Source organism: Melanaphis sacchari, unplaced genomic scaffold (assembly GCF_002803265.2).
Source record: "Melanaphis sacchari strain LSU unplaced genomic scaffold, SCAv2.0 Contig159_pilon_pilon, whole genome shotgun sequence".
In the NCBI taxonomy this organism is placed as follows: Eukaryota; Metazoa; Arthropoda; class Insecta; order Hemiptera; family Aphididae; genus Melanaphis; species Melanaphis sacchari.
The window spans coordinates 92,385-117,707 of NW_020270721.1; the positions used below are offsets into that span (position 1 = coordinate 92,385).

At 23.5% G+C, this 25,323-nt stretch overlaps 1 protein-coding gene across 4 annotated transcripts in view; it reads right to left on the reverse strand.

Moving 5' to 3' along the window:
• The window catches only part of LOC112592138 (collagen alpha-5(IV) chain-like), a 43,040-nt gene that overhangs the window by 8,292 nt on the left and 9,425 nt on the right, over positions 1 to 25,323 (reverse strand). For 3 of the 4 annotated variants that reach the window (XR_003114545.1, XM_025336127.1, XM_025336126.1), the window contains exons 2-42: positions 18,460 to 18,574; positions 16,784 to 16,863; positions 15,942 to 15,986; positions 15,667 to 15,801; positions 14,768 to 14,854; positions 13,899 to 13,961; positions 12,510 to 12,579; positions 11,546 to 11,730; positions 11,083 to 11,119; positions 9,857 to 9,928; positions 9,730 to 9,782; positions 9,426 to 9,552; positions 9,013 to 9,053; positions 8,903 to 8,951; positions 8,728 to 8,787; positions 7,866 to 7,988; positions 7,705 to 7,758; positions 7,307 to 7,414; positions 7,136 to 7,198; positions 6,910 to 6,972; positions 6,671 to 6,733; positions 6,512 to 6,547; positions 6,296 to 6,428; positions 6,068 to 6,119; positions 5,856 to 5,977; positions 5,579 to 5,709; positions 5,460 to 5,504; positions 5,329 to 5,397; positions 3,608 to 3,687; positions 3,395 to 3,504; positions 2,969 to 3,065; positions 2,625 to 2,730; positions 2,495 to 2,557; positions 2,017 to 2,088; positions 1,652 to 1,696; positions 1,451 to 1,507; positions 1,293 to 1,351; positions 796 to 886; positions 611 to 715; positions 439 to 491; positions 72 to 108 (exon numbers count right to left, since the gene is read on the reverse strand). Coding sequence is in view for 3 of the 4 variants with exons in the window: in XM_025336127.1 (XP_025191912.1) it covers positions 72 to 108; positions 439 to 491; positions 611 to 715; positions 796 to 886; positions 1,293 to 1,351; positions 1,451 to 1,507; positions 1,652 to 1,696; positions 2,017 to 2,088; positions 2,495 to 2,557; positions 2,625 to 2,730; positions 2,969 to 3,065; positions 3,395 to 3,504; positions 3,608 to 3,687; positions 5,329 to 5,397; positions 5,460 to 5,504; positions 5,579 to 5,709; positions 5,856 to 5,977; positions 6,068 to 6,119; positions 6,296 to 6,428; positions 6,512 to 6,547; positions 6,671 to 6,733; positions 6,910 to 6,972; positions 7,136 to 7,198; positions 7,307 to 7,414; positions 7,705 to 7,758; positions 7,866 to 7,988; positions 8,728 to 8,787; positions 8,903 to 8,951; positions 9,013 to 9,053; positions 9,426 to 9,552; positions 9,730 to 9,782; positions 9,857 to 9,928; positions 11,083 to 11,119; positions 11,546 to 11,730; positions 12,510 to 12,579; positions 13,899 to 13,961; positions 14,768 to 14,854; positions 15,667 to 15,801; positions 15,942 to 15,986; positions 16,784 to 16,863; positions 18,460 to 18,574 (3,256 nt within the window). In the remaining variant the exon portion in view is untranslated. The remainder of the gene's footprint in view (positions 1 to 71; positions 109 to 438; positions 492 to 610; positions 716 to 795; positions 887 to 1,292; positions 1,352 to 1,450; positions 1,508 to 1,651; positions 1,697 to 2,016; positions 2,089 to 2,494; positions 2,558 to 2,624; positions 2,731 to 2,968; positions 3,066 to 3,394; positions 3,505 to 3,607; positions 3,688 to 5,328; positions 5,398 to 5,459; positions 5,505 to 5,578; positions 5,710 to 5,855; positions 5,978 to 6,067; positions 6,120 to 6,295; positions 6,429 to 6,511; positions 6,548 to 6,670; positions 6,734 to 6,909; positions 6,973 to 7,135; positions 7,199 to 7,306; positions 7,415 to 7,704; positions 7,759 to 7,865; positions 7,989 to 8,727; positions 8,788 to 8,902; positions 8,952 to 9,012; positions 9,054 to 9,425; positions 9,553 to 9,729; positions 9,783 to 9,856; positions 9,929 to 11,082; positions 11,120 to 11,545; positions 11,731 to 12,509; positions 12,580 to 13,898; positions 13,962 to 14,767; positions 14,855 to 15,666; positions 15,802 to 15,941; positions 15,987 to 16,783; positions 16,864 to 18,459; positions 18,575 to 25,323) is intronic. The other variant, XM_025336129.1, reaches the window with a different exon arrangement.

The following is a 25,323-nucleotide window of genomic DNA, read 5'->3' on the forward strand; positions in this document are numbered from 1 at the left end:
TTAACACATTAAAAGTTAAATAAATTTAAAACATAATTATTTATATATTATTGAAACAAATAATAGCTTACCTTTATCTCCTACTATACCAAGGTCTCCCATTAAACCCTAGAAAACATAATTTTTATTATAGAGCATATAAAATATTTGTATAAAATGTAATTAGGTAGGTGATGTTATTTTATTGAATACCTAATGGTAATTGACTAAGTTGTATATTTTTTTGCTACTTAGTGTTGTAATTAATTATATTATCTATTATTGACACTTATAATCAAATTCTGTAATATAATTAAGAAACGGCTTATTTATACCAGAAAATTAGCTACCTATTTTACTTTAATGTAAACTTTTAATTTTTTATTAAATTGAATAGAAACATTATTTCACGTATTTAATTTGAAATAGTTTTTGTAGGCATTTAATTATTTACATTACCTTTCGTCCTGGTTGTCCAGGTTTACCATCAATGCCAGGTTCTCCTTTAGAACCTATACGTATAAACAATTAAAGTTGAAATATATAAAAAATATATTGCTATAAATTTTAATTTTTAATTTTTTTTTTTTTTTTTTTGTTGCCATGATATTAATAGTTACTATAAATATACCTTTTTCACCGGGCAATCCAATTTCTGTTGTTCCGTTGTCACCACGCATACCTTTTTGGCCATTTAATCCACGATAACCCATTGGACCGATTTCACCATCTCTTCCTATAAACAAAAAGCCATAAAAATGTATATAAATATAAGAGTATGATAATTAAATATATCGAATAAACATTTATATTTACCTGTGGCACCAGCTTCTCCTTTAGGACCACTAAACGAATAATCTCCCCTTATACCAGGAATTCCGGGGAGTCCTTGATAGCCTGTGGCTCCCTATTAGACATATTAGAGATATATTTGAACAACATTTTGAATTATAAATAATATTATCTAAGTATTCATAGTTTTCTAAAAAAGTCTAACAAAATTATGTTTCATTTTATTGAACAATATACAATATTATATTATATTTTACAGAGTTTAACAGAATTGACATATTAAGTAGTTTACTAACTTTCTAGTAAAGTTCTCACACCTCCTAGGTTGGGAAACACTGGGTTATCCCTATTTTATAAGTAATTAATAATTAGTTAAGTATAATTTGTTTTTTACCGTCAAGAATTTAAATAATCCCGTTACTCTAAAACTATCTACTTAGTGGTAATTAATAATCAAACTTTTAAGTTATTAAAAATTTAGTATCACTGATTTGGTGTAATAATTTAAACAATTATAATACCTTTTCCCCTATTTGTCCTCTTAATCCGGATAAACCTTGTAAACCAAAATCTCCACGACCTATAAATGTTTTAAATTACAAAAAATGATTTAAGTATTGTGAAAATCAAAATGTTTATGAAAAAAGTGTTTATTTGCCAAAGGTAAACTTATACATACTTCCTTTTTCACCAATTTGACCAAAAATACCCAGTCTTCCTTCGTAACCTTTTAATCCTAAAATTCAAAAATAATCAATTTGGTGTTATTGCTTTTAACCGAAATAAATTCAGTTTTATATTTAAATAAAAATTTAAATTTTTTTCCAATGTTTTAAAAACAAAATAATACTTTTGAGTTATATTTTTATTGATTATGTACCTGGAACTCCAGTGTCACCAGTATCACCAGTCTGACCAGTATCACCTTAAAACAATTAAAATGAGCTTTAAAGTATTACATGAATTTGTTTATATTATCAATATATTTCTATTATTCAGATATTACTGTTTTTTACTATTATAAAAAATGTAGAAGGTTGGTAAAATTTACTTAGTGTACCAGTATATAAAATGCATTAATTGTTACTGCAAAACAAGAGATAAACAATGATGGGTATGTTATGAGTACCATACTATATAATAATAATAATGATACATTTTTATAATAATGCTTTTGATTAATAAAAATCATAATTAACTCCAAAAGTATAAACTAAACTTATATAAATTAAGCATGGTATGTACCTAATTTTCCCATTTGACCATTTCTTCCTGGTTTACCTTCTGGACCCCGGTCACCATCTATTCCTCTTAGTCCTGTAAATGCAAATAAAATAGTTTAAAATAGTGATTTTACAATAAAATACCTATAATTTATTGTTATAAATTAAAATAATTTGTATATTAATAAGTTATATTTTAATTTTACTCGATGGATTAATACATTTTATTAAAATAAATTATTTTTGTTTAAAAAAGCTAAAATGAGCTCTCAATATTATTATCAATTAAATACCAAGTTAAATGAGATTTCGTCATGCTATTTTACTTCATTTTTAAGTCATGACATTTTTTTTTATTAAATTACATGCATGATATATTTTACTATTTATAAGAGATTCTATTATTCAATAATTATGTAGCTCTATTATTTTACTTTTATATTTGTCATATTATGTCATGTTTCTTTTAATATTATATTAGTATATTATCATTTACTTACCTACTAATCCCCATTCTCCTTTTAAGCCTTTAGTTCCATTTAAACCAGGTTCACCGTCAACTCCTAAACATAAAAATATATTTGTACTGTTATTCAAGATTAAAATAATATGTTGTTTTTATATTTATACCTTTTGGACCAACTGAACCAAAACTTATGGATAAACCAGCTAATCCCGGTGCTCCAGGTAATCCAGGAGGTCCTCTAATTGATATTCCTTGTTCACCTTTTTTACCCTAGATTTATTTTGGTAATAATTAATTGATACATTTTTATAACTTTTTACGTGGATTTATCTTTAAAAAATCTAATCTTTAACAATGTACATAATATTAAAATTAAAAAGTAGTTTTAATTTAAACTATAAATTGTTAATGTTCAAAATTATAAAATGTTTTGATTGAATAATTTGCTTTAAAATGTATTATACTATAAGTATTATATAGAATTATTAATTATGGACAGTTGTATTACCGGAATTCCGGCTGGTCCTACAATACCAGGACTGCCTTTTTGACCCTTTGGACCATATTCTGCATTCAAACCAGGATAACCTTTATTACCAGGAATTCTGAAAATAATTAAAAAGTATATGAACAAATTAATAAAAAAAAGTTTATAATTTCTCGTTAAAAAATATTTAGAATTTTTAAATATTCTCAATTTTATTTTAAACTAAAATAATAAAATAAGAATCAATAATAAATTTGGATATTTTGATTTCCTAGATAAGATGTAAATATGTTAATTAAATGTGATTTTATCTTTCAATTTTCTGGAATTATATAATTTTATGAAATTGATCTAGCTAACATATTTTTGAAGTCGTCAAAACATTATCATTAACTCTTATAATTTATTTACAAATATTTTACATATTTTATTATTTTTATTCCATACCCTTCTTCTCCAGGTTCACCTTTTTCTCCTTTACGACCATCATCACCAATTTCTCCAACTAATATGCTTTGACCTGGTTCTCCGCGATCTCCTTTTTGACTAGGTGGACCCTATAAGTTTATTAACAACAAATATTTTTATGATTATTATTTTCCAATTCTAACTATTAATTAGATTTAATTAACTAAATAATTAAATATGTATTAATCATACTGGTATTCCTGGTAAACCTGGGTTTCCTGGAATTCCTTTTTCTCCTTTCAAACCTTGATCGCCCATAGCACCAGGATATCCTATAAATTTTATATTTTTTAGACAAAACTATAAAAATATTTTTTTTTCAAATATTTATAGCCAACTAATAATTATACCAGATACTATATAATACACTAAGACGAATTAGCCAATTATTGTTATTGCAGTCAAATATTTTATGCAAAAGCCATGTTTTATTTATCATTAAATATCAGTAGGAATGAGAAACAGAAATTGAATATTTTTCCTATGTCTTCTATTTATTGTTAAATAAGCTAAACATTTTTTTTTTTTTGCAAATCTTGATATTTTTTTAAAAAAATTTTGTGAATATAAATACATTTTTAGTAAATTTTTATTTATTTCTAATACAATTTATTCCATAAAACAATAATTGAACACAAAATTATTTGTTAATGTATCGTATTATTATTTGTTTAAGTTTATATTAATATTATTAATAGAACATAAATACTTATCAAAGAAACTGGTATTTTTATCTTATTAAATATAACGTGATTATATTTCCTTGTATGACTATCAAAAATAAAATTTTTTTTAATTCACCGTCGTCCATTGTTTATGCTCTTATTATTATTTATGTGTTCAGTGTGTCGTTTAGTATTCAATTTTAAAAGCATTTTTAGTTATTGTATCGTATTCGAAAATCTTTTCAACATTATTACGTATACTTAGTAAAATAGAAAGTAGAAAATGTAATTATCAAATACAAGTGACCAAAAGTTAATTGGACATACAGCAGTTATAGGTTTTAAAAACAAATACTAAATTAATATGCTTCTGATCAAAAATTCAGTGGACACAATTGTTTTTGAATCTTTGCAACAGTCAATGTATAGATATTTAGAAAAAAAATGTATCCTGAGTGCTGAAAACATGGTCTTGTAGAGGATATGTAGGTATTTAACAAAAATCTCAATGAATCAATTGAATACCACATTTCTTAAAATACGCAATTTTATTATACTTATTATTATTGCGATAATTTGTGAGAAACTAAATAGTTTGATGTCTCTTATGTTCAAATTTATTTTTGGTCAAATAGGAATAAGTAATAGTTCTAATATGGTATAGTCACATCATTTTTAATTATGTTGTTTTGATAATTGTATGCAATATTATACATAAAAAAATAAGGTTAACCTAATTCTGTGGAATGATGACGCAATATAATTGATAGGTAAAAAAAAGAGGTTTAATAAAATTACATAAAAATATTAAAATAATACCTAATAACTATAATATAGCCATAAGTTATCGTTAAGGTTAATATTCAAATGACAAAATTCAAAATAAGATGATCGAAAGATTTATACCCATTTCCCTATTAATTATTAATATATTTTTTAATTTTTTTTTTTTGTTTGACTTAAATTATTTTGACTGAAATATAAAGGTATGAGTTTTATGACTTATATTTGATATAATTACTTTGAGTTTTTAATAAGTTGATAGTTTACTTTTTTCGCTTTATTACCAATAAACGTGGTGTATTATTTTAAGGTGTATTATATATATAATAATACGTTTGTACTGATTGTACAGTAATTTGTTAAAATATTTAGCAATTAAATAAAACAATAAATATTCTAAAAGAGACAAGTTAGTCTAAAGTAAAAAATAAACAACTTTTAATTAAATAATGTTCATTTTAATACCTTTTAACCCTGGAGGACCTTCAGTAACTAAACCAGGTGGACCAGCAGCGCCAGGATATCCAATAAAACCTTTAAAAATAAAACATTAGAATTATTTAATTTATTATAGTAGTGTTATGGGATTTTAATACCTTGATCTCCTTCTACTCCTTTTGGTCCTTTTAATCCATAGAGACCTTAAAAAATAAATGTTAATTCGAGTTATGAAAATGTTGCATTATGTATGGTATTATATATTTATATATCACACCTCTTTCACCAGGTATGCCTTTAAAGCCTTTTTCTCCTTTATTATTACTAGTATATTGACTGCTATCACCAGGTTCACCTTGAGCACCTGTATTACCCTTCTCACCTTTAGTTCCAGAAATACCAGAATACCTAATAATATATTAATTATTATTGTAGATTAATGTGTAAATAGTAGGAGGTATTATAATACCTAATATTCGATAATTTTTTTTATTAATATTTATTTTTGAAAGTTTTTTTTTTTTTTTTATCAATAAATCAATAAAATAACGTACCCTGGGTCTCCTCTTAAATATTCAGGATTTAATTCATCAGCGGGTTCTCCTTTTAATCCAGGTCTACCGTGTTCTCCTGGACGGCCATCAGTACCAGGTATTCCTGAATCTCCATAATGTCCCTATTTATACGTGATTAATATTGAAGTATATAAATAATTTTAGATAAGTACGATTGTTTAGTTAATGTATTATGTATTATGTTAAATTACCTTCATTCCTTTTCTACCCGTATGGCCAGGTTGTCCAGGTTTTCCAGGTAAGCTGTAAAATATTAAAATATTATAACTCAATGATATTGGAAAATTAGAGCATTATAAAATAAATCTATTTTATAGTTTCATAAATATAAATTGTGTATTATTGTTATAATATACTCGTAGTAATAATTAAAAGGTATTGATTTATTTAGATGGTTATTTAAAAATATAAGTAAATACCCTATTGAACCCATATCGCCTTCTCTGCCAGGAAATCCTTTTTGACCTTTATCACCTGATATTAATATTTTTGGAAAGCCATTCATAATTACTGATCCTCTTTCTCCATGCATTCCAGGAATCCCAGCCAAACCTAACAAAAAAATTATATTCAATGAAATTTGCAAAATTAATTTTATTTTTTGCATTGATAATAATTTATGATACAATACAAACCTCTTGATCCAGGTCTTCCAGACGATCCTTTATAACCTATAAATATAAAAATTCAAAATTATCATATATATCATTTTGAATTATAAATATGTAAATTATTTGAATGAAGTGTGAGATACAAAATCATTTAAAATTAGCAACTGTCAAAATTAACTTTACCTGGTAATCCAGGTGTGCCCATCTTTCCTTTAGTTCCACGTATTCCACTTAAGCCGGGAAGTCCTAGAAAGTATTATATAAAGCAAATACGAATTAAAGTTTTTGACTAAATAAATGTATGCGATATTAATAGTACAATTTCAACAAAACTCGCTATAGCCGAGTTATTGTAAACATTTTTAATCGTTATTATTTTATTCAAAAGTGATATGACAAAATATATTTATGAATATTTTTACCTGGAGCTCCTGGTGTACCATTTTGTCCATCATCTCCAGAATCACCTTTAGCTCCATCAATGCCTAAAAATAAAAATATATTAATGAACTTTAATAATAGAAACAAAAAGTTTTTAAATAAACATGCTATATTATACTATTTAATTATTTTAAATTGGAAATATATTTTTCACAGTATCAATTATCCTTAATAATAATTAAAATACGTTAAGACTCAAGTAAACACCTGGACTGCAATAGCCGCAATCATCACCCGGAGGTCCTTTTAAACCATCCAAACCAGGAAATCCTGCAAATAAGTGTGATTTAGTATAGTTTTTTTTTTTTATTATTTATAATAATATAAAAATAAAATAATTTAAGTTGAATAATATGATTTATTTTATTATATTCTTACCGGGAAGTCCGGGATCTCCAGGCATACCAGGAAATCCTGGAGTACCAGGAGCTCCACGTGGTCCAACAATTCGTTCTCCTGGTCGTGTTGCAGGGAAACCTTTTGGTCCTAAAAATAAAATTTTAAAATTAAAATTAAATTTTCAATATTTTCTATGGTTTTCACTAAAAATAAAAATTGCATGCTTAACTGAAATAATATAAATTTGATTATTGTTTTAAGATTAATTTTAAAATTACTTTGTAAGTATATAATAATAATTAAGTTTATGATTTCTTGAAAATTAATGAATTATTATTAAATAATTATGCCACTTATCATGTGTAATTACGGGTTGTAATAATGAGTTTAAAGTTAATATAAAACACAGGTGTACGCATATACATAATTTTTCAAACCTTTGAATCCTTGATCACCCTGGTCTCCTTTAGGCCCTCGAGAACCATCAATACCTAAACAAATATAGTAGATGTATTAATTTCATATTAAATAATTTATTATCGACACAAGTAATATTTTTTGAAAACTATTGATATTTTAATGAAATAAAAATATTTACCGAAGCGACCATCTTCACCAGGAGGTCCAAACACAGTTACACCTTGAATTCCTTTTTCACCAATTGGACCAACAGGTCCTGGAAATCCTAGAGGTCCTTGTTCTCCTCTTGGCCCAGCCAATCCTTTATTAAAAAATTAAATGTAAATTGACCCAATATCACATCGGTTTATAAAATTATTTAAAATATGCTTTACTTATATTGAGTAGATGCTTAAAATTCACTTTTTAATGAGTTTAAACTAGTAAATTAAGAAAAATTATGATAATTTTAAATATTATTTTTGATCTTATGTCAATAACACTGATAGTTGTTACCTAATTATGTCAAATATTAGTAATGACTTATTAACTAGAAAGTACTAATTGTTTTTTTTTTTTAACAAATAAAATCAATATTTATGTCATTCAACCATACGTAGGTGCCAAAATCATGAAAACTTTTAACACAGAAATAAATTTTAAAATAGACGATTACTGTGAAATAAATTTATTTTTTAAAAATTCAGATATTTTTTTTTTTTTTTTTAATTTGATTATTTATATGATTTTATGTTTGTTTTGAGACAAATGGTTTTACACATGGTTTTCTTAGTGTCTACATATTATTATGGAATATTCTCAAAAGTTTTCATTTATTTTGTTTTATTGTTATTTTTACTAGTTATTATAAAAGTATTAGGATGTATTTAAATGAAAAAAAATTTATTAACACCTACATAATATTTATTCATACTAACTTACACATGGCTTTTATTGTCTTATTTTTATTTTCATCAGATCTAATAACTAGTTAAAGGATTTTTATAAATCCTAAATAATTAATAAATATATATTTTATAGTATTTGAAAAAATAATTTACCTTCAACTCCTTGTTCTCCTTTTATAGATAATCCTTTAAGACCTCTTGATCCAGGAATACCTATAATACATTATGATATAAAATTCATAATTCTTATGTTTTTACAAATTTACAATAATATCAAAAATATCAAATTATACTATATTACGAATTATATTATTTTCAAAAGAATTACCTGGGGGTCCTGGTTCACCAGGTGGTCCCATAATTCCTGGCTGACCAATCTAAAATTATATAATATTATGAATCATGTAAACTTAAAAAGTTATTAAAAATATAACGCACCCTTCCTGGTAATCCATCTTCTCCTTTTAAACCTTCAGGACCTAAATAATTACATTGGTTTGTTAATTTTTTTTCAAGTGTTTGATAAATATAATAGGATCAAACCAAATTTAAAATTAATTAATTTAAGAAAGATTATAGTACGTAACATTACAATATCTCATAAATTATACATAAAATATTTTTATATCTTATAAAATAACAACCTAGTTATTATTTAGTTATTTTAAGAAATTAGTAATTTATCTACTAACTATAATGTATTATTATTATTCGTTGTGTATCTGTCTATATAGACATACAGTCCATAAATTGTTTTCAAAAATTAGAATTATAAATTATATAAAAGTAGAACTCGATCATAAATATATTTTATATTATTATAATTATATAATATAAGTATTACTACTTACCAATAGGTCCTTGAGGTCCTTCAGAGCCAATTCTAATTTCATCCAAATTTGGATCATAAATACCTGGTTCTCCTTCACTACCTTGTACTCCTGGAATTCCTACACGTCCAGGTTCACCAATGCCACCCTTTATTACAAACGAATCAATGAGTAAAATTGTATATTAATTTAGTTTTTTTTTTTATACTTTACATCATTCACATCAATATAACATTTGTAATATTTATGTAATTTTTAAATGATCAAAAATTTAGTATACGTATTATTTAGTATTATTTTATAAAATAATTATTTTTTTACTTACTTTTTCTCCATCTTCACCTGCTAATCCCGTGTATCCTGGGGCTCCTTTATCACCTGTACAATATACATAATTTTAGCAATTTGTTTATGTAAGCTAGTTAAGAAATATTTAATTTTTCGAATATTACCTTTCATGCCACTAGGACCATCTTTACCAACATTACCATCTTTTCCTCTTTGACCAACGTTACCCTGTGAACCTAAAATATACACATTTTAATATTATAGAATGTGATTGATTTTTATGAAATCGATTTAATTCAAACATAACTCTCGCGTCTATTCAATACATTTAATCTAAATTGAACCGTTTTCTGGAATTATTTTTTGACTAATGTAATAATAATGCAGCTATCCAATACTACAATTTATTATCATTACAATAAAACATTGTAATCACAACACAATAAATGTATAACAAATATATATATAATAAATATTATAAACATAAATTTTATTATAAAAACAATTTATTTAGTATTTTATTATGTCTTTTAAAGGTATTTTATAAGTTTTAGGACAATTTATCATCTCATTACTTATAATTTCTTTGAAATGTAAACTGTTGTGCTAGTATTCATTGTTATTATCCATTTTTTTTTTATATATATATTGGTGTACCTATGTCCTGTATATCGAAGAACACTAGATTAGTATTTATCTGGCACGAGCCAGGGAACTAGAAAGCGATCCAGCGAACGATGACCATTCAACGGGCGACGGCGAATCATGCATCAGCGTTCTAACGAAGAGTCGCACGTCGTAATCAAATATGAGAGCGTATTAGCACGAAGAGGTCCGAGGACCCAGGAGAACGAGACTGGCGCGCAGGATCTGCCACAACTGCAGTTGTGCAAACTGCAACCGACCCATCTTTTCCTATCCATCCACTTGCTTAAATATCGCCGTTACCCGAGCTCGATTCACCAGCTCAGTTGCCGCTTGCTTAACCTATGCGTAACGGGTAATCTACTTCGTCCCCATTGATTGTTACCCGTGTTATTATATCCAATAATGTAGGACCATTAACCTAGGACCACACTTATTATCCCAAGCACCTACCGGCCGCATAGGATCAATTACTTAAACCCGGCCGACACGGTACCGACGTTTTGTTCATTCCATATTTAAATTTGTAGATAATCGATGTAAAATATTATAAGATGCGATATAATACCGAAGAATTAGTATTTTACAGATCTATTGTTTCAACTTACGTAAATACCTAATATTTTATTATTATGTCGCTCTTTATTTGGTGTAGGTACTCATTTATTTAATCTAATACATTTTAAAATATAAATAATTATATGTTATTATATTATAATTATAGAGAAACATCGATATAAATTACCTTTTATTCCTTTAAATCCATTGTATCCGGGACGGCCCTTAAATTAAAAATAATGAGTTAGATCGTTACCTATTGTTAGTTATAAATATTGTAAATGATGTTATTACTACACTCAATCCAATTGAATAAAAATAATCTTTAATAAATAAGAAAAATGCATACTATATTTTACTCTTTCAAGTAATTATAGGTATATTTTTACCACTCTTTCCAATTTAACTTTGTGAACAGATAAATTCGTTAAATACTGTTTGTTTACTTATTTTTAAACATAATATCACCATTAATACGTGCGTGCGCTAATACAATATAATATGTTTAGTTATATATATATATATTTATATTATTACCTAATATGTAATTTTAACTATTTTAAACCACGTGCTTTAGTAGAAATTTATTTTTAATTATATATCAACGATGCTACTAATTAAATTATTACTCATTAAAATTGCCTACTTACCATAAGACCTTTAGTGCCGGTCTCGCCTTTATATCCAGGTTTTCCATGATCTCCTTTAGGACCACGATCTCCCGGAAGTCCTTTGTATACATTAGCATCCGTTGGGGAATCCAAAGGTTTTTCATTTTCGACGGCTGGACCTGGAGGTCCTGGTTCTCCCCGATCTCCTTCATCTCCAATAGTACCTGCAAAACAAAAATATATCTATAGTTTATGGATCAAATAATGTTAAAAATATCTGTAAAATTTCTTAAGCGTCCTATGTGCTATTATCTTATTATGTGATAAATCAATAGGCTGTTATACGAAATGTAGATTGAGGAAGAAAAATTACTAAACCTTTTTATGTCGATTAAATAACATAAAGAACAGTTAAAAAAAAATAGTTAGTACTTAAAGCTTAAAGAACAAATAATTAGATAATATTTTATAATTCACCAATGATGAAAGGTATAAATTTAACTAGCATAACCTCTAAACCTATCGATGGTAAATTGGTAAATTAATTAGCTGTTAATTGTACACTATTTAGTTATACTATCTAATTTTTTCAATACAATAAAAGAATAGGATTTTATTATCCTTCTAGAATAAAGTGTGCTTAATTAATTAAATTTGTTTTATTTTTTAATGACTTTCAGATATTAATTTATTTCAATGTAGACTAAAAAAAAAAAAAAAATTATGCTACAATTATTTGATATTTAGCGTTTGCGATAATTTTAATTTTTAATTTTTTCAGTAATTATAAATTAATAATTAAATTCAAATAAAATAAAATATAGATGCCTATTTATTAAACTCAAATAATAAAAACAATGGCTTACATGGCTTATTTTATACTATATTGGAGACTATATTAAAAAAATAAATATTACCTATTATCTATTACATAATATTAAATTATGTTGTAGTTTTATAATAGCTATATGTTGTATAATTTAAAAATTTAATACCAACTTACCTTTATAACCTGGCTGAGAGTCACCAGTATCACCCCTCGGTCCACTATACCCTGGATCACCAGTAGGTCCCTAAAAAATGTAATTAATTTAATTTTAAACCTAATTAAAAAGTTTAAGACTATAATAAATATTTATTTTTATATACAATTTGACGGCCTGTTTTCAGTTAAAATTAAATTAAATTAAAAAAAAAAAACAAGGGTAATACATATATTATGTATAAAGTAAAAAATTGTCTTATAAGTTATAACCTTCTAATAATAACAATTATGTAAGTAATTTAAGCATTTATATAATAATATCGTAATTAATTTTTAGTTTATTTATGTCTTATGATTTGGGTAATAAATTAATTTAAATAATGATTTATATACATTATCAATATTATAAATGTAAATAAAATAATAATATGAAATTTATATAATTTTTTTAAACATTTTATTTTAATAGGTAATAATAGGTAATTAAGTTCTTTTGTTATTCACGTAAAAAAGTATAAGTCTTTCCTAGGAGCCTAAAATCTATTAAACTTTATTGAAATGTAGTATAAAATAAAAAGTTAATTGTTTATATTACATTAGTTGCTCATTCAAAAAAAAACTTGACGCTATGGCACTTTAATCGTTAAGAAAAGAAAATTAAAATTAAATTATTTTTTTTCTAATCAACTTATTAATATTTAATACTAAGCATAATACAGTCGACTCTCGATAAATAAAAATAATAATACTCTCTATTCAAACCTTTAATAATTTTAAACTTTCGGTAATTTGAATAAAAACTATTCATTTAAATACAATCGGTAATTTGTAATTAAATTTTAGGAAAGCTGGCCATTAACACGTGCCAATTATTCGAAGTTTCATCTGTTCAACGTTCGGTAATTCAAAGTTTATTCACCAAAATGTATTTTTTATAATTTTTTTATTGATAATTTACTATATAATCGTGTAGAAATTTAGCTTATTATTTTCGATAACTATAATTATCGTAAGTATTTTATTTCATAATCGTCTGCTAATAATAATAATTTAATTTACAAAGTATAATTATATACATAATTAATTAACATTTTAAAAACAATAAATATCTGTAATTTCACCTAATTTGTTAAAATATTTAATAATTATGTATGCATAGTAATAAAAAAAAACTTTTTTTCTTAACTCTCAGTAATTCGAATTTTTATTTATTTTTTTTGCTTTCTCAATGTATTAAACTACTAGCAATTCGAACTTTCGATAATTCGAAATTTTTCAAAAGTCCCGCCAACTTCGAATTATCTAGAGTCGACTGTTTTTAATAATAATCTATAATATATATGAATAAAAGAAAAATTGTAATAGAAATGTTTAAAACAAAATCTTAATTCAATATATTTTACTAACTTGTTCTCCGGGTATACCAATATCACCTTGCACACCTTCAATTCCAGGATATCCTGGTTCACCCTATAATTAAAAAAAATTATATTAATTTAAATTCAACAAAATATTTTTACACGTTTTTATTAATTCTAAAAAATCATATTTTATTTTTTATAAAATATACATCATTCCAAAAATTGTAATTCTCTAATATATTTTCGTAGTAAGCTATTTAATAATTTATTAAACTGGAATTTATTTAAGACCATGAATCAATTTTTGATTCAAAATTATGAATGGACTTACATTAAGTATTTGAATTTAAAAAAAAATAATAATAACTATCCGTTTTTTATATGGTTCATATAAATTGCGTCTATTCTAATTATTCTAGCACTTATAAAAGGCTATACTCTTTTCTTATTTGCATTTCGTACTCATATACAGTATGTCTGTATTATATAAAAACATTTACTTAAACTAATTGTAAACAAATTGAAGAAGTATAAAATAAAATATTTCGGTTTATCTTATATAAATGTAATATATTTAGACTGTGGCTCTCTGATTATGATTATATTTTCCATGTGTTAAATGTTCAAAAATAAAAACTAAGGAGACAATATTCTTTTGCTAAGCATTATCAATAAATTATTAAATAGTGATGTTGATGATTTCTTTATACTTATTTTTATTTCTTTTAAAATAAACTATCATAATATGTACAACAAAGACTTTTTTAATTCCACATTTTTTAAGTAATTTAATACTATATATATACCCCACTAATATCTTGTTAAGTTTTCATTTAGAATATATAATATATTATATATGTATATATGAGAAATTTGTATAATAATACATGTAAAAAAAAATTATAATCCACTTACTTGTGCTCCTGGTGAACTTGATTCACCTCTATCGCCCTTAAGGCCTTTGCTATTTGCACCTCCGTCACCAGGATCTCCTCTTGGTCCCTAGAAAAATAATGATTTAAACAAACTCAATTATAAGTTATAACTAGTGTTCATCACTATTTGGAAATTTACTATAATCAATATGATAGAATATACATTTTTGAGTCTGAACCCGTTTATTAAACAAATATTCAATAGTATGATGTAATATTGTAATGTAATAAAATACCTAGCTTAAATTATTTCATTATGCTGATATTGTAAATAACAAAAATTTGAATTTATACCCATGTACTTTAATTGTTGAATATTATTGTAAATTTAGTTTTGAAATCAATCTTTGTTATTATACTAAAACTGAATTAAAATGTCTTAAAACGATCCTACTCTATTGTCTCCGTCTTATAAACATACAATATAGCAAATTTACGTTCAGAAAATAGGTACTATACTATTAATTGAATTATAATTTTTTGTACACCGTACATTTTTTAAAACATTTTGATTAATTTTAATTTATATATTTATAGGCATTTAAATTTTATTATTATCTTTTTGTATTATTTTAAGTACCAATTGATAAAAATGTTGAGGGTTAACTAAAATACCTGAAAATTTGAAACAGGATCATGAATAAGATTTCTTATTTAATTTGAAAAATACATGGGGACCATGGTATTAGTGTTTGATGTTCAAGTTTTGACTATTAAGTTTTTTACATAAATCATTGAATTAAAACCTAATTCAATATAATTATAATATACACCTGACAACCACTTAATATTAGAATGAGTTCTTCAATTTTTAATTATTAGCTTTTTAAAACTTTTTTTTTTTACAGATTTTAACTATTAACTAATAATAAAACACACCTGCAGACCATCAAGTCCTACGAGACCTCGTACACCGGGAATCCCATCTTGGCCAGGAAGTCCGTCATTACCATCCGTTCCATTGCATCCTTCTAAACCTTTCAGTCCTGGTGGTCCAGCTACTCCCGGATAACCCTAAAACAGTGAAATTGAATAATATATGATATTTTTACTATTATTATCGCAGAATATTAATATTCTGGAGAAATAAAATATTAATTTTTCAAACAATAATACATAAGTTTAAATTTTTAAAATACTTAATTGTTCCTTACTTTATCACCATCAATTCCTTGGGAACCAGGTAAACCACTTTCACCCTAAAAACGTTTTAGAAATACATTTTAAATTAAACATCAACATTAAAATATTATATTTAAAAATAATTAGGAAAAAAGTGAAGTTTTTTAATAATCTAAAATAAAATTTAGTTTTTTTTTTTAAATATTTTAAATTTTCTATTTTGATTATAAAACATAACATTTTCATAATCGAAAATTGTTGAAAACATTCGGTGAAGCCCAAAAGCATAATTCGCCGATTTTTTTCGTCAGATCAAAAGAGCAAATTAATTTTAAATTTTTAGTAGGATAAAAGCGCAAGAATAAATATTGTACCTGTTACATTATAAGTTTGATTTTAAAATTATTTATCATCAAATTAAATTATTTATTTTAATTAAATATATAGTATTTTAATAATTCAAAAATATATTAGTAGTGATCAAGTTCAAAAAACATTAAGTTCATAACACATTACGGTGAAGGTTCATTATCATTTAAGATAACTATACAATATATACGGTATAAAGTTATATCTAACTTATAAAATACACTTTTTTTTTGTTAAATCCATTGGCGTTCATGGTTTTTTAAAAAGGTATTTTTTTTGAGCTAATGAAATATTTATTTTTGCGCTTTTGAGTTATATTTTGCACTTACGAGCCAAAAAATTTATTGTATTTTTTTTTAATTATTATTATTCGGTGTATAAATGGTTGAAGTGTTGCAACCATTTAAGTGACTCATTATCACTTTTTTGATTTAGAAAAAAAAAAATTAATAAATTTCAAAGTATAACTGCATAAGTATGTTATATTTAAATAAAATGTATATACTCGATATCCTTTTAAACCGGGATCTCCCCGTTCACCAAATGATCCTTTTTCTCCTTTTGGCCCTAATGGACCATCCGGACCTAAAATATAAACAAAAGGTTGATTTTAAGCCACTATGATTTTAAGTACATGATATAACTTATGGTAATAAAAATTATATACTTATTTTATTTAATAAAAATATATTTACTACGAGTAATAAAATAAATATTAGTAATCAAAATCAGTTAAAAAAAAAATACTTTCAAGCATAATAATTTTGGGTTCACTAATATAAAAAATAATGAAAAAAATTCAATTCTAATATCAAAACTTAATTGTTTTTAAAATTATTGGCTTAATTTAATTATTTTGTACTTGTATATAATCGATATGAGATACTATTGAGTATTTAAGGTGAAAAATATATTACTAATGATTAATAAAATCGAGTACATGACATAACTTAACCATATAATCCTTGGTAAAATTCGTGATATAAAACTACAATTGATACAATTTTTTTTTTAAATTATCAGTTGTATATTATATGTTTAACGTTTTGTATAATACAGTGAGTATTAAAGTTTAGTATAATATTATACACTGTATTAAAATCAAAATTTTTTATTACAAAATAAATATGTAAATTTGAAATTACATACAAAACTAATGCTTGATTACTCAACCATTTCCCGTTTGAAAATTGAATCTTATTTATATATACGAGTATATTAGACAAATTTAAAATTAAAATTAAAAATTATAACCAATGATTAATTAATTATGAAGTAATTAATAAAAAAGCAAAATACTTTTGTTTTCTCACTTTTATAATTCCAAAAGTTATAGTTTTGTTTATAAATATAAAATATTTAAACATTAATAAATTACAATTTTACTTTTTAAGTGTAACACCATTGAATAAAACAATTCTATACAGTGTGTATAATACCATGTATAGTATGATAATATGCATTATATTATATAAATTCACTCCCATGGGTAAGATTTAAACACAAACAGTCTTAATTTTGGAAACAAAGTACAATATTTTTGATTGAAATGACGTGTCATTCAATAATCTTTTTAATAGATTTTAAACAAATTATTCTAAACAAATTTTGAGCCAAGTATTTAAAATTTAATAATTAAAAATATTCAGATTGATTCAATAATAATTATAGACCTTATTTTCCCTTTATAAATAAATTGATTCTAATGTTGTTAATCTGTTGTTAAAATTATTTAAAACCAATTTTCATCTATAAATAAAATACTTTACAAAGAAAATTATAACTGAAGTAAATTTGAATAACTCGTAAACAACTCTTTAAAATTTCGATTTAGATACATTAAAATTGTAAAAAAAATGGTCATCTGCAGAGTAGTTAACATTAATAAAGGGTTAGTTCGCATTCGAAAAAAAAAGTCGCAGTAAAGAAATTAAAATTTGTGACTTAAAATTCTTTAAAGAATTTAGTATTTCAAAATATTTTCCTTTAGTGTAATCGAAAATTTCAAAAATCATAATATAAATAACATATTTAAAATTTTATAGTACTATATTTGATATCATAAAATATATTTTTTCCTTCCTAATGATATAGTATTTTTAAATAAAAAATGCAAATAATATTAAGTAGATACACACAAAACACTAAATTATAGCTATAATTATTATGTTAATATCATACCTGTTTCTCCTGGAGGTCCTTCTGGACCCTGTTGTCCAAAAATACCTTTGTCACCAGGTTCTCCGACAATTCCTTTACAGTCACATTTAAATGGATTGGTGCATCCTCTACAAGCCTATAAAAAATAACCATACATTTCAAATTAACGTTCGTTCAATATAACTTTCAATTTATTATAGTTAGACTTGAGAACTTAAAATACTAAAGTCATTAAAATATAGATTTATATTTGCACATAAATACATAAAATATATCATAATATAAAAATAATGATAATTAAAATACTATTAAAACATAATACAATTATAATATATTAGTATTATAATAAGGATATATTGTTTTACTATAGACTATACAGTATGTTTCATTTTAAAAATCTTTGTAAGAGGACACTAAACTTGTATACCAAAAAAATTTTGTCTCTAACTTATTTTTATAAAGTTATAGCATAGCCATTTTGCTCTTGATAAAACCAATTTTATAAGCTTAGCTGTTACTAGAGCGAATAGTGAATTTTCCTATAATCAAACTTAAAGTTAAAAACTTTATTTTTGTTTATATGTTGAATTTTACGATATTAAATTTTTGAAGCATGATTTTAATATTTTCATATTGTAAAATTTTACATAACTATCATATTTATTCATAAATATCTTAAATGACCAATGTTCAAACATAGATTATCTTTAAGTTTGATAATAGGTCAATTTATTGTAATATTATTTAAGGCTTAAGCTTAACAACACAAAATTGGTTCAGTGGACATAAGTTTTTATGGTTTAATCGAGTGAATTATGATATTGTACTTCGATACCTTAGGCGTATTTGTGCAATTTGAAATTCAAGAAACAAAGATAATAAATGTTTTTAGAAGTATATTGTGGAAATAAAAAGAAACCATTATTTGAAATAAAAAAATTAATTGTTTATTATTATTCATCAAAAGAAAACAAGTAATATATATATCTTCTTACATTATTAAAAAAATTAATATTTTATTGATAATCAATATTTTAGATTCACGCTTTTCTCGAATCAAACAAAACTTTTATTTTTTTCAACATTTTTATTTTGGAATTTTCAAGTAACAAGCCTATAGGTACTAAAAATCTAATAAAATGATAAGAATATTTTTTTAAAGAATTTTTAGATCAAAATAATTTTCATTAATACGTTGGTGAGATATAACTCTTAAAATTAGTATAAAAGTTTTGGTAAATCTTTATATGTGTTCCAGTTACTACCAAAACAATTAAGAATTTCTATACCTTAGGGTAAATATTTCGATTTTAAGAATCTATTATCTTGCTGACGAATTAACGAAATTTGAAATTATTAATCAAAAATTCATTATAAAAATACATTATTTTTAAATATTTGAATACGGCTTTTTGAATAGTGTTCAAATTAGTTAGGTAATACATTTTATCAAATTGTAATACACTATGATCAAAAGTCGTCATTATGATATTAATGTCTATATCGAATTTGTAATCAATATTAAAAAAATGTACTATTAAATATTTTTTTAAAACAGGATAGGATATTATTTATGAATGACTAGTATCTCACGGACATCCGGCTATTAGTTTCAAATGATAAGATTATAAATTTCTTAACGTACTGATTCAATAAAATTAGCTGACAACACCCGTTGTGAAATAAAGGCAATCGCAGCCTACGCTACTAGGATTTCCGGATGATAATCCAACTAATGTAAGGCCCTTTTCAAATGACCATATAAAAGTACTTCCGATTCATATCCACGTGCCAAGGATGTTTAATTCATATAAAAATAATTAAATATGCATAAGTTATACAAATTTAATTTTTGCACTGCTAAATAAAAATAAAATATTTGTCCTAACCACTTGTCAGTAAAGATTAATATGTTTAAAATCGAGTGACTAAAACATATCATTGTTTAGCTATAAACTATTTCATACAACCAAAAATTTCACTATGCAAATAGGTACCTAATTTATATCAAATATCAAAATATATAAGCTATGATAATTTTTTTATGACTATGATGTAGTTGTGTGTTAAAAAATGTAAGTGTAAGTATTACACGAATTGTACATTATGAGTTTAAGACACGTAGATAAATTTTAGATATCGTACTAGTAGATACTAACTTCGAAATAGTTATCATGCACTTCAAAAATAAAATTTGCATTTACTTACTTAAAAAATTATATTGTAGATAGATAATAAAATGATTAAAATTAAACAATACATTTAAATGAACTAATAAAAGGTAAATTAAAAAATTGCACTCAACAGGCTGATTGCCATATAAGGAGAATTGACACAACAATAATTTTGATAAGATCGTGAAAATCATTTTTCATTAATGAATCTTTGTACTTAGATTTTTGATTTACATTAAAAATATTAATTTAAAAAAATAAAATATCACAAGGCAATATTAGTTTTTCAAAACAGTTTCAAAGAATTTCTAAGTAAGCCATGCTAAAGTATTTTTCCATATAAAACAATGTATTGTGACAGTTCTTAGAACCTTACGTGTCGTAGAGATGAATTAAAACTGTAAGTTTTACATGGTGATAATGGCAAGTCTCATATAGTTTTAGCGTGCGGTCGACCTGTTAAAAATTAGTTGAAATATGTAATATCTCTTTTAAAAGTTTTATTAAGCTTAATCTTTAAACTTGGATTGTGAATTGATTTTACTAACTAAATTTTTGAAACAAATAAAATTAAAGTTGTTACAATAAAAAAATATTTTATAGATTTATTAAAACCTTGACACTTATTTAAATGTTACCGGAGTTTTCCTTATAAACAGGGCTTGCAAACGTTATAATAACGTTATGATTATAGCGTTTATACTGGACAAAAACCAATCGAAATTTGTAAATGTAATTATAACGGAAAACGATGAACATAAATAATTAAATAAACAAAATAAAACTTAACAATTAACAAAGTATATGATATATCATCAAACAAAACATAATGAAAAACATTATATATAGTACATTATTAAATTAAATAATTAAATTCCAATTATTTAATAGTTATTATTTATAAGATATATTTAAATATTTAATTCTAAACAACGATTAACGCAAAAGTTGAATAATATTTAAATTCTGAATAATGATAAATTCAAAATTTTTAAAAGTTTTAATTGTATGAATAACATATAACAAATTTTTTTTCAAATGCAAGTCTTGCTTATAAATACTATGGATTTTGATTTAAATTAAAATTAATATGTATAATATGTTTAATATACGTGTTTTGCTTAAATTACATTAAAAAAAAAAAAAAAAATACCGAAAGATTTCTTAGCACAACTTTAAAAATTCAAACGATTTTTGAAATATAATAACTGAAGTGATTTAATAATTTTGTTGTTTTGAATCATCAAGGTACATTTTTTTTAAAAATATTTTATACAAGAACTTTATTGAGAATATTTTAAAATGATTAGTTATTGATATTTGATACCTGTTATAAGTTTGTAATATTGATGTTATAGTTTCCTATAATATTAATTATTTCATAGATAATATGCCGTTTTTGAGAATTTGGGTCACATTCATATTATGATGCAATTTTTGTTAATTTAAATATGATTGTAGCCAATTAGCGTTAAATATAATATAATATTATCTTTTAATAGATAGAAAAAAAATTTACGAAAACAATGAAGGTGTGTTAATTTTTTTGTATATATAATTATTGAATATAACCGTATTGCCAAATAAATATTGATAAATTTTAACTATTGCTTATTCAACAACAGATATACTTTAAACAAAATATATTATGGATATTTAGGTATAAAATATAATAATTAATTATATTTTTATTTATATTGGAGATAGGTATCTACATACATTTATATTTATGAAGGTTTTTTAATAATTCTATAAACACAACTATACCTAAATTAATGATTTATTGAATTTGTTTGATTTTAAATTATTATCATTATTTTGCATTAATTAGCTCAATAGGAAATTAACTAAATTTCAGAAAATACAATCACTTTGGTTAAATTAAAATATTAAAAATTATTTAAAATATCCATACAATTTTTAATGTATTTAAACTTAAAATGGTGTAGAAAATTAATAGGTATACTAATAAACAATGACAGTATTACAGTTAAAATAATAGGTAAAGATACTTACTGAAAATTATTGATTTGTTATTATTACTTTGTTTTAAAATGTTCTTTAACATAATTGAATTTACCTTGTAAAATTACAAATATATTATGATTTATATTATATTATATTCATTGTTACTAAAAATTATATAAGAAATACATTTCATGATATTATTATTATTTACATTTATATTTTAATAGTACAATATTATTTTATTACGCATGGTAGTTCAAAAGTCATTATGTAGAATAACAACAGTATATTAATTTATGTTAGTTTAATATTGGTGATAAAAATCTAAAAAAAAGAAGTAAAAATACGTACCTAACTTTTACACCCTTTTCAAGTTCTTATCTAATAGTTAACTTTATGTCTTGATAGTTTAAATAATTTAATACATTAAAATATTTCAATTATAAATGGATCAGATATAGATCTAGTATATGTACGTGCTTAACAGAATTCTCGGACAAGTATAAAATAATAAAATCAATAAAATATCAACACTTTTACATAAAATTTAAACGCATTAAAAATAATATACTCAACGGGCCTGTTGATAAATATAGTTTTGTTTTATATAAATTGAAATAGGTACGTGCGTATTTTTTTTGCATAATAGTATAGGTCAAATCACTAGAAATATACTAGACCTTTAAACACGTGTTTGCTGATCACAACATAAAAAAATGGCCTCTACAGCAAATTCAATTAATAATAAAATGATTTCAAGTTTCCGGTAAATAACTAATTAGGTGTGTGCCAATTACAATTTTTAATTTACGTTAAGAAAACAGATGAATTAACAATAAGCATTATTAATAATGTTGATTATATAATTAAACGTAATTCACAATTTGACACGTTTAATGTTTAATGTAGATATTTAGATAAAGTAAAAATAAAAGTGCTTTTAAAATTCGTATAATTTGTACTGAACAAAACCCGTCTTTTATTGACCATTTATTTTTAAGCTATAAAATAAATGATGGAACAGTATTATTCTTACTCTAGAAAGCAGATAACTACGAAATTACAATATTATAACTAAAAAGATGTATTTTTATGATATTTACGTTACATAAGTTTAGTTAGACAAAATCGAAATATTTGTTTGAATATCATTTCTATGTAGTATAATAAATATTGTTAAAAATATTAAAAAATTGTAGCACTAAATTTTGAATATAGAAAAATTGTTATCTTTTCCAATTTTTAATGACTCAAAGTAATGCAACATATCATAAATTAATATATTTTTTATTTTTATACTCAGAAATAATTTCATTTTTATTTTTAAATTTTGCTGTAAAAGTAAAGCAAGAAATGCATTAATTTATAAACTTTGTTTTAATTTATTCAGTTTAAGTAAATCACCATATTTTTTTAAGTATACATCAATATTTTTTATTTTTTTTATTGATAAATTTAGTACTTATGAAAACAATTTATTTTATCGTTTGTTTTCTTGAATTTTTAAATAATTTACTGTCACATAATATTTTGAAAAAAACTTAAATATTTTAAGTCAAAATGTTTTGGCGAAATTGTTATTGGTGATTTTATGAAAAAAAAAGCAACGGAAGCCAAGTATGAAAAATCATTAATAAAAATATTAACCTATGCATGTAAAATAATAGTTTTGAATGATTTTTAATCAATTTACTATTTACAAGAAATTATCTATCATTTTTTCCATGTTAAAATTAAAAATAGGTATTTTATACTATTATTATATTTATTATTACGTATGCAATTTAATAATTTACAAGGACTAGATTATAAGCAATATTTATTTTTTCATACTAACATGATTGCTAAGAACGTATGACTAAAATTATAATTTATAATAAGTGACCCTCGCAGTCGCAAGAATACAATTTTTAGAAATGTTTTAGCGGCATTGACTGTAATTCAAATATGATTTTACTCTAACAAGCTTTTATTAAGTACAAATATATTCAGCTGTTATGCATTAAATTTGAATTTTGAAAATAAATTTGAATTTTTTGTAGTTTTAACTGACATTTTTGCTAAGTCAATTATATGTATGGTGTTTTTTTTCAAACTAAAAATGTTTTATTTACTAATACATACAATTAAATTACGATTGTTTAAAACATGAACAATAGGAGCGCGTTAAGTATAAAAGTTTATCTTTATTACCCAATTATTGATCATTATAAAAATCATAAAAAATATAAATTGGCTGTAGGTTTAAAAATCTATATTGACTATTTTGTTAAGTATTTTATAAGTATTGTAAAGAACTTTTTAAACTTTGTTTCAACTATTTTTTTAGTACAAATCAAATTTAAAATATGATAAAATATTTTATAAATACTACAGTAAATCAATATCCACTTAGAATCGTTTATTGAAATTAAGTTTCTATTCATGTTTTTATATTACCTAATAAAACACTTTTTCGTCGCAACAGTCTGTGTAAATAAAATTATTACACCCAATAACTCAATCCAATATGTATCTTGTTCGGATTTGGATGTTTTTTTATTTTTGGAAAATATCTTTTACAGGAACTATAAAACTATCAAAACGTACTCAATATATCTAAATTATTTGAAAATATTACATATTATTGTTTTTTAAATTATACGTTCATATAAATATTTTTTAAAGATATTATTGATTAGGAGAGAACTATGGAATAGATGTGGCAATCGCCACTCAAATAGATGTGAATTGGGGTCGATAT